Source organism: Anomaloglossus baeobatrachus, chromosome 12 (assembly GCF_048569485.1).
Source record: "Anomaloglossus baeobatrachus isolate aAnoBae1 chromosome 12, aAnoBae1.hap1, whole genome shotgun sequence".
In the NCBI taxonomy this organism is placed as follows: Eukaryota; Metazoa; Chordata; class Amphibia; order Anura; family Aromobatidae; genus Anomaloglossus; species Anomaloglossus baeobatrachus.
Genome location: NC_134364.1, coordinates 129,079,681 through 129,091,970, shown reverse-complemented (window position 1 = coordinate 129,091,970; position 12,290 = coordinate 129,079,681). Strand labels below are relative to the sequence as shown.

Here is a 12,290-nt window from a genome sequence, read left to right as displayed (position 1 = left end):
GGCGGCCCGAGAGCATGAGAGTGATAAGGATGACAGAGGACACAGTGATCGTTATTCAGTGACATATAGCTGAGTACACAGCAGGTGATGTACGGCTGGTGACTATCAGTGTATTCCCATACAGACCACCATAGGTCATTGCCACCACAGCTTCTAGAAGCGTTTGTCTCTGGGAAAGGTGAGTGAACATGCCGACAGGGGCTGTTTGGGCCTAAAAATGGCCGTTTCCAACAGACTATGTACTGAGATGACGACCACTGCAGGTCAACTCAGGGGCAGCGTGGGACATGTTACCCGTTCTCTTAGCAGCATGGTGCAGAAGTCCACCTCCTTCTGTCGCAGTGCCAGGAGCTGGGGGGTACCATGGTGGTCGACTATCAGCCGTAGGTAAGTATACACAGACATGGCAATGAGGAGGCTGCTCTTCATCACCCACTCCCTGAAAGACAAGAGACGTGTTGAGTACAGTCATGGCCCAAAGTGCTGGCACCCTTGAAATTATTCCAGAAAATGAAGTATTTCTCCCAGAATAGTATTGCAATTACACAGGTTGTGTTAGGCTATGTGCGCACGTTGCGTACTAGCCCTGCAGAAATTTCTGCAGCGATCTGAAGAGCACACGTGCGCTTCAAATCGCTGCAGAAAATGTCCGTAGAGAAAAAAAAAAAAAAAAGCCGATTCCATGCGCTCTGCCTGCAGCTCCTGCCATAGACAGAGCGGGGGCTGCCGGCAAAGCGCACGGAAGAAGTGACATGTCACTTCTTAGAACGCAGCGCTTCGGGCAGCAGCCGAAGCGCTGCGCTCTTAGACGCCACGTGCGCACGGCCCCTGCACAATCTCCATAGACTGTGCAGGGGACGCAGGACGCATGCAGTTACGCTGTGCTACAAAGCGCAGCGTAACTGCATGTATTTACGCAACGTGCGCACATAGCCTTAACACGTTTATTTCCTTTGTGTGTATTGGAACACAACAAAACAAAAAAACAAAACAAAAACAGAAAAAAATGCAAACTTAGCCACAATGCCATGAGTTGTACACTTCTGATTTTGTTGTGCACCGTGGAAAAAGGAACATCAAGAGCTCTGCAAACTTGAGATTGTTGACATTTTTCAACAGTATTGTTTGTCAAGCCCTTAGACTCTCCTCTTCCCCTCCTTCTGTTCTCCATGCTTAGTGTGGCGCACACACAGACACACAATGCACAGGTGGAGTCAACTTCTCCCCTTTTTATCTGCTTTCAGGTGTGATTTTCATATTACCCACTCCCGTTATTGCCACAGGGGAGTCTGAACGAGCATCACACGCTTGACAAAGTTATTTACCAACAATTTTGGAAAGGTCCCAACAATTATTGAAGTTCTGTTTCAAATCATGACCAATTTGCCTTTTTTTCTGTTTTTGCGTGTTGTCCAATACAAACAAATATATAATTGTAATAATAATCTGAGAGAAATACTTTATTTTCTGGGACAATTTCAGAGGTGTCAACACGTTCGTCCATGAGGATCCATGTGAAAGCAATAAATCATGTCAGTATAAAAGCCTCGCCGGAACAGAAAAAAATGTAAGTACGTCCATCTCTGCTCCCCCACGGCCACTCCACATCTGTGATTAGGTATAGGTGCCCTCTAACTCTACAGACTGATGTCTCGTCCTGCACTGATGAGCTTCAAAAAGAGAGAAACAGAATTTCTATAGAAGACTCAGTGAGTGACTCAGCGAGTCTTCTCTGACTTTTCATTTCTGTCTTGTCCTGCGCTGATGAGCCTCGTGCAGGGTGAAACACGTTTCTACTGAAAACCCACCTGCGCTTTTACATATAATGTCTCCCCCGCTCTCACTGGCTGCATACAAGTCTAAAGGAAGCAGCAGAAAGCAGGAGTGAGTGAGGGAATACAAAAAAAAAAAATCTGAGGAATGTCTGACTTTCTCAATATAGAGCAATTAGCGCAGGATTCACGGCTGGCGGCTCACGTCCTATTTATAAGTCAGACATTTTACATTTCTTCCTTGGAAGCCTGAAAATAGCTAAACATTCTGAGCTAACGCTGACTATTAGTCCCCACGGGGACAGACGATGACCACAGAGCTTCCCAGTAGGACGGGAGTGGGGGGGGGGGGGGGGGTGTGGACAACCTGGCAGTGAGGGAAAGTCGCCCACACAGTAAAGCAGGTCCTGTAGAAAATGGTAGACAACCCTGTATAGGCAACGTAAAGCCACCAGCGCTGGGGCGAGACCCTTGGGAGCACTCACCTCTGATCCATCAGAATATCCAGGACGTTCTCCGCCAGCCAGATATTCTTAGCAGATACGTCACCCCCTGGGTTGTGCACACAGTGATGGATGCCAGGAGACAAAGAAGACGTTATCATCCCCCACCTTCCTGCCACCATGACATGCCCGGTATCGCACCCACCCTCCCGGCCGTGCACTCACCCGCGATCTGCTTCATGAAGGTCATGCAGACCCCGTCCGCTCCCAGGACACCACTCTTCACCAGCTCTCGCACCAGCCACACCAGCTGAAAGGAGACGTCATTGAGGCCACGTACGATGTTGTGCTGACGTGGCAGTGTGCAGAATGTTACCATCACCTGCAGGAAGCCCCGTCTCCATTCACATCGGATCCCCCTACCTGCGTCCGACACGTGTCCTGCAGCTTCAGGTACTTCTCCATTAGCAGCTGGTTGATTTTGTTGAGTACGATGTTCATGCCGTCGCGGCTGACGAGTGCCAGGTCGCGGTAACTCTGCAGAGAGAGGGAGGGAAGGGTTAAATCATCCAGGGCGATGTGTAAGACAGACTATGGGGTACAATACTATCATTTTATGGACCCCCACTTGTGTATCATGTGCCCTGTCATGACTCTCAATCCCGGCGTCCCCCTGCAGCGAGGACGTAGATTTCCAGCCACTGCCATCACGCAAAACCCTTTAGAGTTTTCAGAATAAAATTCCTTTTTTCGTTGCAGATTCAGCTTCCGCCATCATCTACGATTCTGTCACAACTCCTCCATTACCATAACGTTTCCCAGTGGGGATCGGATGTATTTTCAGGTACAAAGAAGCCTCCGTGTGGATGTACCCGCGCCTGAGAGCGAGGCGCCGCGCTAATGACCCCAGCGCGAGATGCTCCACGTCACATAAATAAAAGATGACAGAAAATCCAAGCGGAGAAAAGACGAGGCGGGGGCGCCATGTCTCCACAATGCCTGGCGCTGAAAGGGTTAGCACGTGGGGGGCTCAGACGCAGGTGCAGTCGCTGACACCTCCAGGCCGAGCTCAGTGTCAAGTCGGCATCAAAGCGGCAGATCTAATTATCCGGAGCCGAGCATCCTGCAGCACAGCCCGAGACACGGATCAAAAGCCACGTCAGGAAGAAGAACTAACGAGAGATATCCGGGAGATGCGGGAAGAGAGAGGGAAAGCAAGAGAGAAGCAAAGCCGGAGAGGAAGAAGAACGAGAGAGATCCGGGAGACGCCGGAGGAGGGAAGGCAAGAGAGAAGCAAAGCCGAGAAGAACGAGAGAGATCCGGGAGACGCCGGAGGAGGGAAGGCAAAAGAGAAGCAAAGCCGAGAAGAACGAGATCCGGGAGACGCCGGAGGAGGGAAAGCAAGAGAGAAGCAAAGCCGAGAAGAAGGAGAGAGATCCGGGAGACGCCGGAGGAGGGAAAGCAAAAGAGAAGCAAAGCCGAGAAGAACGAGAGAGATCCGGGAGACGCGGGAAGAGGGAAGGCAAGAGAAGCAAAGCCGAGAAAAGAAGAACTAACGAGAGAGATCCGGGAGATGCGGGAAGAGGGAAGGCAAGAGAGAAGCAAAGCCGGAGAAGAAGAAAAAAAGAGATCCGGGAGACGCCGGAGGAGGGAAAGCAAGAGAGAAGCAAAGCCGGAGAAGAAGAAAAAACGAGAGAGATTCGGGAGACGCCGGAGGAGGGAAAGCAAAAAAAAAAGAGAAGCAAAGCCGAGAAAAGAAGAAGAACTAACGAGAGAGATCCGGGAGACGCCGGAGGAGGGAAAGCAAGAGAGAAGCAAAGCAGAGAAAAGAAGAAGAACTAACGAGAGAGATCCGGGAGACGCGGGAAGAGGGAAGGCAAGAGAGAAGCAAAGCCGAGAAGAAGAAAAAACGAGAGAGATCTGGGAGACGCCGGAGGAGGGAAAGCAAAAGAGAAGCAAAGCCGAGAAGAAGAAAAAACGAGAGAGATCCGGGAGACGCCGGAGGAGGGAAAGCAAGAGAGAAGCAAAGCCGAGAAGAACGAGAGATATCCGGGAGACGCGGGAAGAGGGAAGGCAAGAGAGAAGCAAAGCCGAGAAAAGAAGAAGAACTAATGAGAGACATCCGGGAGACACGGGAAGAGGGAAGGCGAGAGAAGCAAAGCCGAGAAAAGAGAAAACGAGAGAGATCCGGGAGACGCGGGAAGGCAAGAGAGAAGCAAAGCCAAGAAGAAAAAACGAGAGCGAAAGCGAGAGAAAACCGCAGCCAGGAAAGAAAAGAGGGCAAAAAGGCACAAAAAAAAAAAAAGATAAAAAGCAAAAAAAGAAAAGACAGAAAATAGAAAAGAAAGCAAGGAGGAGTAACAGCAAAAGAAGAAAGGGAAAAAGGTGAAGAGGACAAAAGGTAAAAATAGAAAAGAAAGTGAAGAGGACAGAAGGCAAAAATGAAGGCGGCGAAGCGGACAGAAGGCAAAGAAAAGAAAGAAGAGGGCAGAAAGTCACAAAAAAAAAAGATAAAAGCAAAAAAAGAAAAGTTAACGATAAAGACGGAAAAATAGAAAAGAATGCAAGTAGGAGTGACAGCAAAAGGCAAAAAAGGAACAAGGTGAAGAGGACAGAAGGCAAAAAAGGAACAAGGTGAAGAGGACAGAAGGCAAAAAAGGAACAAGGTGAAGAGGACAGAAGGCAAAAAAGGAACAAGGTGAAGAGGACAGAAGGCAAAAGAAGGGAATTTTGTTTACTTACCGTAAATTCCTTTTCTTCTAGCTCCAATTGGGAGACCCAGACAAGTGTGACAAGTGGGTGTATAGGCTATGCCTCCGGAGGCCGCACAAAGTATTACACTAAAAGTGTAAAGCCCCTCCCCTTCTGCCTATACACCCCCCGTGCTCCCACGGGCTCCTCAGTTTTGGTGCAAAAGCAAGAAGGAGGAAAAAAATTATAAACTGGTTTAAAGTAAAATTCAATCCGAAGGAATATCGGAGAACTGAAACCATTCAACATGAACAACATGTGTACACAAAAAAACAGGGGCGGGTGCTGGGTCTCCCAATTGGAGCTAGAAGAAAAGGAATTTACGATAAGTAAACAAAATTCCCTTCTTCTTTGTCGCTCCATTGGGAGACCCAGACAAGTGGGACGTCCAAAAGCAGTCCCTGGGTGGGTAAATTAATACCTCGTAATAGAGCCGTAAAACGGCCCCTTCCTACAGGTGGGCAACCGCCGCCTGAAGGACTCGTCTACCTAGGCTGGCATCCGCCGAAGCATAGGTATGCACCTGATAGTGTTTCGTGAAAGTGTGCAGGCTCGACCAGGTAGCCGCCTGACACACCTGCTGAGCCGTAGCCTGGTGCCTCAAAGCCCAGGACGCGCCCACGGCTCTGGTAGAATGGGCCTTCAGCCCTGAGGGAACCGGAAGCCCAGCGGAACGGTAAGCTTCGAGAATTGGCTCCTTGATCCATCGAGCCAGGGTTGATTTGGAAGCCTGTGACCCTTTACGCTGGCCAGCGACAAGGACAAAGAGTGCATCCGAGCGGCGCAGGGGCGCCGTACGAGAAATGTAGAGTCTGAGTGCTCTCACCAGATCTAACAAGTGCAAATCCTTTTCACATTGGTGAATTGGATGAGGGCAAAAAGAGGGTAAGGAGATATCCTGATTGAGATGAAAGGGGGATACCACCTTGGGGAGAAATTCCGGAACCGGACGCAAAACCACCTTGTCCTGGTGAAACACCAGGAAAGGGGCTTTGCACGACAACGCTGCTAGCTCAGACACTCTCCGAAGAGAGGTGACTGCTACTAGGAAAACCACTTTCTGCGAAAGGCGTGAGAGAGAAATATCCCTCATTGGCTCGAATGGTGGTTTCTGAAGAGCCATCAGCACCCTGTTCAGATCCCAGGGTTCTAACGGCCGCTTGTAAGGAGGAACGATGTGACAAACCCCCTGCAGGAACGTGCGTACCTGTGGAAGTCTGGCTAGGCGCTTCTGGAAAAACACAGAGAACGCTGAGACTTGTCCCTTAAGGGAGCCGAGCGACAAACCCTTTTCCAGTCCAGATTGAAGGAAGGACAGAAAAGTGGGCAAGGCAAAAGGCCAGGGAGAAAAACCCTGAGCAGAGCACCATGACAGGAAAATTTTCCACGTCCTGTGGTAGATCTTGGCGGACGTTGGTTTCCTAGCCTGTCTCATAGTGGCAATGACCTCTTGAGATAATCCTGAAGACGCTAGGATCCAGGACTCAATGGCCACACAGTCAGGTTGAGGGCCGCAGAATTCAGATGGAAAAACGGCCCTTGAGACAGCAAGTCTGGTCGGTCTGGTAGTGCCCACGGTTGGCCGACCGTGAGATGCCACAGATCCGGGTACCACGACCTCCTCGGCCAGTCTGGAGCGACGAGGATGACGCGGCGGCAGTCGGCCCTGATCTTGCGTAACACTCTGGGCAACAGTGCCAGCGGAGGAAACACATAAGGGAGCTGAAACTGCGACCAATCCTGAACTAAGGCGTCTGCCGCCATAGCTCTGGGATCTTGAGACCGTGCCATGAACGTCGGTACCTTGTTGTTGTGCCGGGACGCCATGAGGTCGACGTCCGGCACCCCCCAGCGGCAACAGATCTCCTGAAACACGTCCGGGTGAAGGGACCATTCCCCTGCGTCCATGCCCTGGCGACTGAGATAATCTGCTTCCCAGTTTTCCACGCCCGGGATGTGAACTGCAGAGATGGTGGAGGCCGTGGCTTCCACCCACATCAAGATCCGCCGGACTTCCTGGAAGGCTTGCCGACTGCGTGTGCCGCCTTGGTGGTTGATGTATGCCACCGCTGTGGAATTGTCCGACTGAATTCGGATCTGCTTGCCTTCCAGCCACTGCTGGAACGCTTTCAGGGCAAGGTACACTGCCCGTATTTCCAGAACATTGATCTGAAGTGAGGACTCTTGCCGGGTCCACGTACCCTGAGCCCTGTGGTGGAGAAAAACCGCTCCCCACCCTGACAGACTCGCGTCCGTCGTGACCACCTCCCAGGATGGGGGTAGGAAGGATTTCCCCTTCGATAATGAAGTGGGAAGAAGCCACCACCGAAGGGAAGCTTTGGTCGCCTGAGAGAGAGACGTTCCTGTCGAGGGACGTCGGCTTCCTGTCCCATTTGCGAAGGATGTCCCATTGAAGAGGACGCAGGTGAAACTGCGCGAAAGGGACTGCCTCCATTGCTGCCACCATCTTCCCCAGGAAGTGCATGAGGCGCCTCAAGGGGTGTGCCTGACCTTGAAGGAGAGATTGTACCCCCTTCTGTAGCGACCGCTGCTTGATCAGCGGAAGCTTCACTATCGCTGAGAGGGTATGAAACTACATGCCAAGATATGTCAGCGATTGGGCCGGTGTCAGATTCGACTTTGGAAAATTGATGATCCACCCGAAACTCTGGAGAGTCTCCAGAGTAGCGTCGAGGCTGTGTTGGCATGCCTCTTGAGAGGGTGCCTTGATCAGGAGATCGTCCAAGTAAGGGATCACCGAGTGACCCTGAGAGTGGAGGACCGCTACTACAGTAGCCATAACCTTGGTGAAAACCCGTGGGGCTGTTGCCAGGCCGAACGGCAGTGCCACGAACTGCAGGTGTTTGTCTCCTATGGCGAAGCGCAAGAAGCGCTGGTGCTCTGGAGCAATCGGTACGTGGAGATAAGCATCTTTGATATCGATCGATGCAAGGAAATCTCCTTGGGACATTGAGGCGATGACGGAGCGGAGGGATTCCATCCGGAACCGCCTGGTCTTTACGTGTTTGTTGAGCAGTTTCAGGTCCAGGACAGGACGGAAAGACCCGTCCTTCTTTGGGACCACAAACAGGTTGGAGTAAAAACCGTGACCCTGTTGCTGAAGAGGAACAGGGACCACCACTCCTTCTGCCTTCAGAGTGCCCAGCGCCTGCAGAAGAGCCTCGGCTCGCTCGGGAGGCGGGGATGACCTGAAGAATCGAGTCGGGGGACGAGAGGTGAACTCTATCTTGTAACCGTGAGACAGAATGTCTCTCACCCAGCGGTCTTTTACCCGTGGCAGCCAGGTGTCGCAAAAGCGGGAGAGCCTGCTGTGAGGCAAATCCCGGGATATGAAGATGAATTATGACTCCAGTCATGATCGCTCTCATCACTCCCTGGCAGTGCCCCCTCCCTTCTTGTTCTCAGTGTTCCACTTACACCTCCATGGCCATGTCCTGTGATATGGAGATGAGGTGGTGTGGGAACAATGGACACAGGATGACTCCCTGCCGTCACCCTGTAGTAGGGCTGCTAGCTAGTTAGCAAGGCTATGGAAATAGCCAGACAGAACGACTCCAGTAAAAAATGGTTCATATCTCGCAAGCCATATTTCCGATAAATATGGCAACCATAAAAATGGTGTCTCCGCATGCAGACGATGCCGGCACACCCTTTTTTATGGGAGCAGGACATTGGGAAATGCCCCAGGCGTGATATCAGCCAATGGGGAACTGGCAGACAGGTCATGAGTCCCCTCGTTCTGTAGCTAAATTCATAACTGTCACAATGAGAGCATTGGCGTCTGCCTACGACGCTCCCAGGCAAAGTTATGGCCAATATCCCCTTTGCTGGATAATTCTGATCCATGCAGGGGGAGTGGCAGTGCTTCCCTGTGAGGTCACTAAGGTAGGAGGGGACCTGGATCTGCCCAGGTTGATAACCCTACTTCGGCCATTTTCCAGCGTTCTTTCGCTGGGGGTCACGTGTAGGAAACATCTGTGGGAGTTCCTGGAAACCTGGTCTACAGCGCCCCCCTGTGGCCAGACGCACAAGGTAACTGATTGAATTTGCATACCTGTTTGTAAACCATGCTTTGATTGTAACTGTACTCTGACATATGTATATTCTGTAGATTCCCTATTGTATATATTGTATTTTCTAGTGTGCTTTAGGCTGATTAAATTATATAATTAATCTTGGGCTGTTCTGTTATCTCGATCTTGAATCCCACGTCTGTGTGTTCGGCTAATAGTTACCGTAAATCGGTTGGTGGCAGCGAGTTTGTGCCAAGGATTATTGTGGGGAGGCCAGTGAGATTCGGGGAGATTTTATATATTCCGCCCGCAGAGGTCGGGGGAATATATCCCCTACTCTCACCGGGGACCCTTCAATAATCGGCATAAGTAGTATAGCGGCCTCCTTGCTTATTGTGGGGCAATTCCATAATTGGCCTGACTATAAGAGGGGCGCTAGAGAGCGCGTCACGTGCTCTGTCTGTCGGTCGGGAGGTATAAAGGAGGGGTGACCCCCACTTGTTACCCCCCGATTGTGACGTACTGGTAGCCAGCGCGGGGGATTTCTGAGTGACCCCCCGGTGGTTTGTGACATATTGGTGGCAAGCGGTGGGATCGAGATAATAGTGTGTGTGAGTGTGAGACCCATACTCCCAGACACTAAAGACTGCCTGCAGCAGCCAGAAAACCGTTCTGCAGAGGACATTGCACAACCTAGCAATTATGGACAAGATGAGGAGCAGCTCACCCAAGGGTCCTCAACGAGCCAGATGCCAGCCCTCCGCTCTGCAAGGGACAGTGAAGCACCAGGCCCCGCAGCGGGCCGCAGATCACCACGTGCCATTCCACCGAGCCTGGGAGGCTCGGATAGCCTTCTCCAAATGGCTATGGCCCTTCTCCAGGCGGGAGACCGGGATACCTACGAGATACTCATGGCAGAGCGCAGGGCAGAGCGGCAGGCAGCGCGTGATGCTGTGGCTGCGGAGCGGCAAGCAGCGCGTGAAGAGCGCCAGGCAGAGCGTGAGGCTGCGGAGCGACAGGCAGACCGTGACTACCAGCTGCATCTAGCTCAGCTCCGGCCCTCATCAGCCACACGTGACCTTCAAGACACCAAACTTCCAAAGGTCCGTGTTGAGGACTTCCCAGTGCTGGAGAAGGATGGAGACTTGGACTCTTTCCTGACTGCTTTTGAACGGACTTGCTTGCAGCACCATCTGGACAAGGACCAGTGGGCCAAATACCTGACCCCCCGTTTAAGGGGTAAGGCCCTGGATATCCTTGGGGACTTGCCTGCTGAGGCAGATCAGGGCTACGACACCATCAAGCGGGCCCTGATCCAACAGTACAACCTCACTCCAGAGTCCTACCGCAAGAAGTTCCGGAGCCTACAGAAGGGACCAAAGGACTCCTGGGCTGACCACAGGCGGGCACTTGCCCGAGCTGCCGACCACTGGACCCAAGGCCTGCAGCTTTCCACCGGACCGGAGATCCTGGACTTGTTCATCACGGAGCAACTCTTGTGGAACTGCCCTGAGGATCTCCGCCAGTTCATCCGAGACCAGAAGCCAAAGGGGTCCACGGCTACAGCTGCCCTTGCCGATGACTACACCAACAACCGGGCCCCTGAGGCCAGGAGAGCGGCCACCAGCAGCACCTGGAGAGGGGGTAAGATGAATTCTGCGACTGCCCCACCTGCCCCTAGACTGCAGGGGGTGTCCCCCTCAACTCCCCTCTCCAGGCCCGTGGCGGAACCAAGACGGTGCCACCAGTGCAACCTACCTGGACACTTCAAGGCCATGTGCCCTCAGCGTCCCAAGGCCCCGGCTCCGTCCCCGTCCCAAGGGCCGCCCAAGGTGTATTGTGTGGGTGGGGGTGGTGGTAGGTCCCTGGACAGCTTCCAACCTGTCACCGTCGGCCGGTCTGTGACCATAGGACTGCGAGACAGCGCCTCGGAGGTGACTCTGGTGCGGCCTGAGATGGTGTCCCCCCAAGACTTGATCCCTGGAAAAACCCTCGCTGTCTCCGGGATTGGAGGCACTGACCCGGCGCTGCCTGTTGCTGACATTTATGTGGACTGGGGCGCAGGGCGGGGGGTGAGGGAGGTGGGGGTAACTGATCGGATCCCTGCAAACGTGCTACTTGGGACAGATTTGGGGCAGATAACCTCCCAGTTTGGGCCCCAACCAAGGGCTGAACCTTCAGCCAGTACTGACATGCCTCCGGACAATGTTAATGTGTTATCTATGAATGATGTAAGGGAGGAGGGAGTGAACTCTGATATTTCTGCTTGCATAGACACCATAGACACACACTCAGCTGCAGCTGTGACAGGGGAGGGGGTCAGAGAAAGGTGTGACAATGCCTCTACAAGTAACCAGCCTGTGAGCTGGGATCTGTTGCCCTCTGCAGGGATAAGCAGAGAGCAGGGTGCTGCAGGGGGAGGACCAGTGTGTGGGGTGGGGGCTACCACAGCAAATGTGGGGTCCCCAGAGATTTCACAGCGGGGTTCTGTTGCTGCAGGAGGGGAACAGGCAGGTGAGATTGGGGCCGGTCCAGGAGCGGAAGTGCTCCCAGGTAAGATCTCGGTGCATGGTTCCCCCACAACCGGGGTGTCAGGAAGCCAGGTAGGTCTGCCTGAACCGGCGACTTGGTCAGGAACGGAGGAGGAGCAGGCACGACCCACGGTCGCAGCGGCTGTGGCCGCTGTCACCCGCAGTGGGAGTGCTGGAAGCCAAGGGGCCTCCCGGAGGTCCGATAGCTCTTCCCCTTCTGACCAAGTGGCAGCCGAGTCAGGTGGAGGCCAGGACACAGGTCCCGGGGTACTGACTGAAGATGTGACAGTCTCGTCGATTCTGGCCACATCTAGTCAGGGGTTTCAGGCAGCGTTAGAAGCTGACGACAGCCTGAAAGCTCTTAAGGAGCAGGCGGCACAGCCTCCCTCGGACTCGGACCCGGAGCGAGTGGTCTGGGACCAAGGACGGCTGTACCGGGCCACGGTCCAGCAGGGTTCACCGGAGGCGTGGCCCAGGGACCGACAGTTGGTGGTACCCTATCCGTTCCGGACGGAGTTGTTGCGGATCGCACATGAGATTCCGATGGCCGGACACCTAGGGATCGCTAAGACCAAGGCCAGGTTAAACCAGCATTTCTACTGGCCAAAAATGGGGGCCGATGTGGCTGCCTACTGCCGTTCGTGTGAAACCTGTCAGAGAGTGGGGAAGGCGGGGCCACGCCCCAAAGCCCCACTGGTATCTCTGCCCATCATCGATGAGCCTTTCAGGAGGGTGGCTGTGGATCTGGTCGGCCCGCTG

At 53.2% G+C, this 12,290-nt stretch overlaps 1 protein-coding gene across 4 annotated transcripts in view; it reads right to left on the bottom strand.

Moving 5' to 3' along the window:
* The window catches only part of INTS3 (integrator complex subunit 3), an 80,329-nt gene that overhangs the window by 19,087 nt on the left and 48,952 nt on the right, over positions 1-12,290 (bottom strand). For all 4 annotated transcript variants that reach the window (XM_075330555.1, XM_075330552.1, XM_075330553.1 and 1 more), the window contains 4 exons: positions 2,639-2,752; positions 2,441-2,525; positions 2,258-2,324; positions 295-439 (listed from right to left, as the gene is read on the bottom strand). In XM_075330555.1, coding sequence (XP_075186670.1) covers positions 295-439; positions 2,258-2,324; positions 2,441-2,525; positions 2,639-2,752 — 411 coding nt within the window. The remainder of the gene's footprint in view (positions 1-294; positions 440-2,257; positions 2,325-2,440; positions 2,526-2,638; positions 2,753-12,290) is intronic.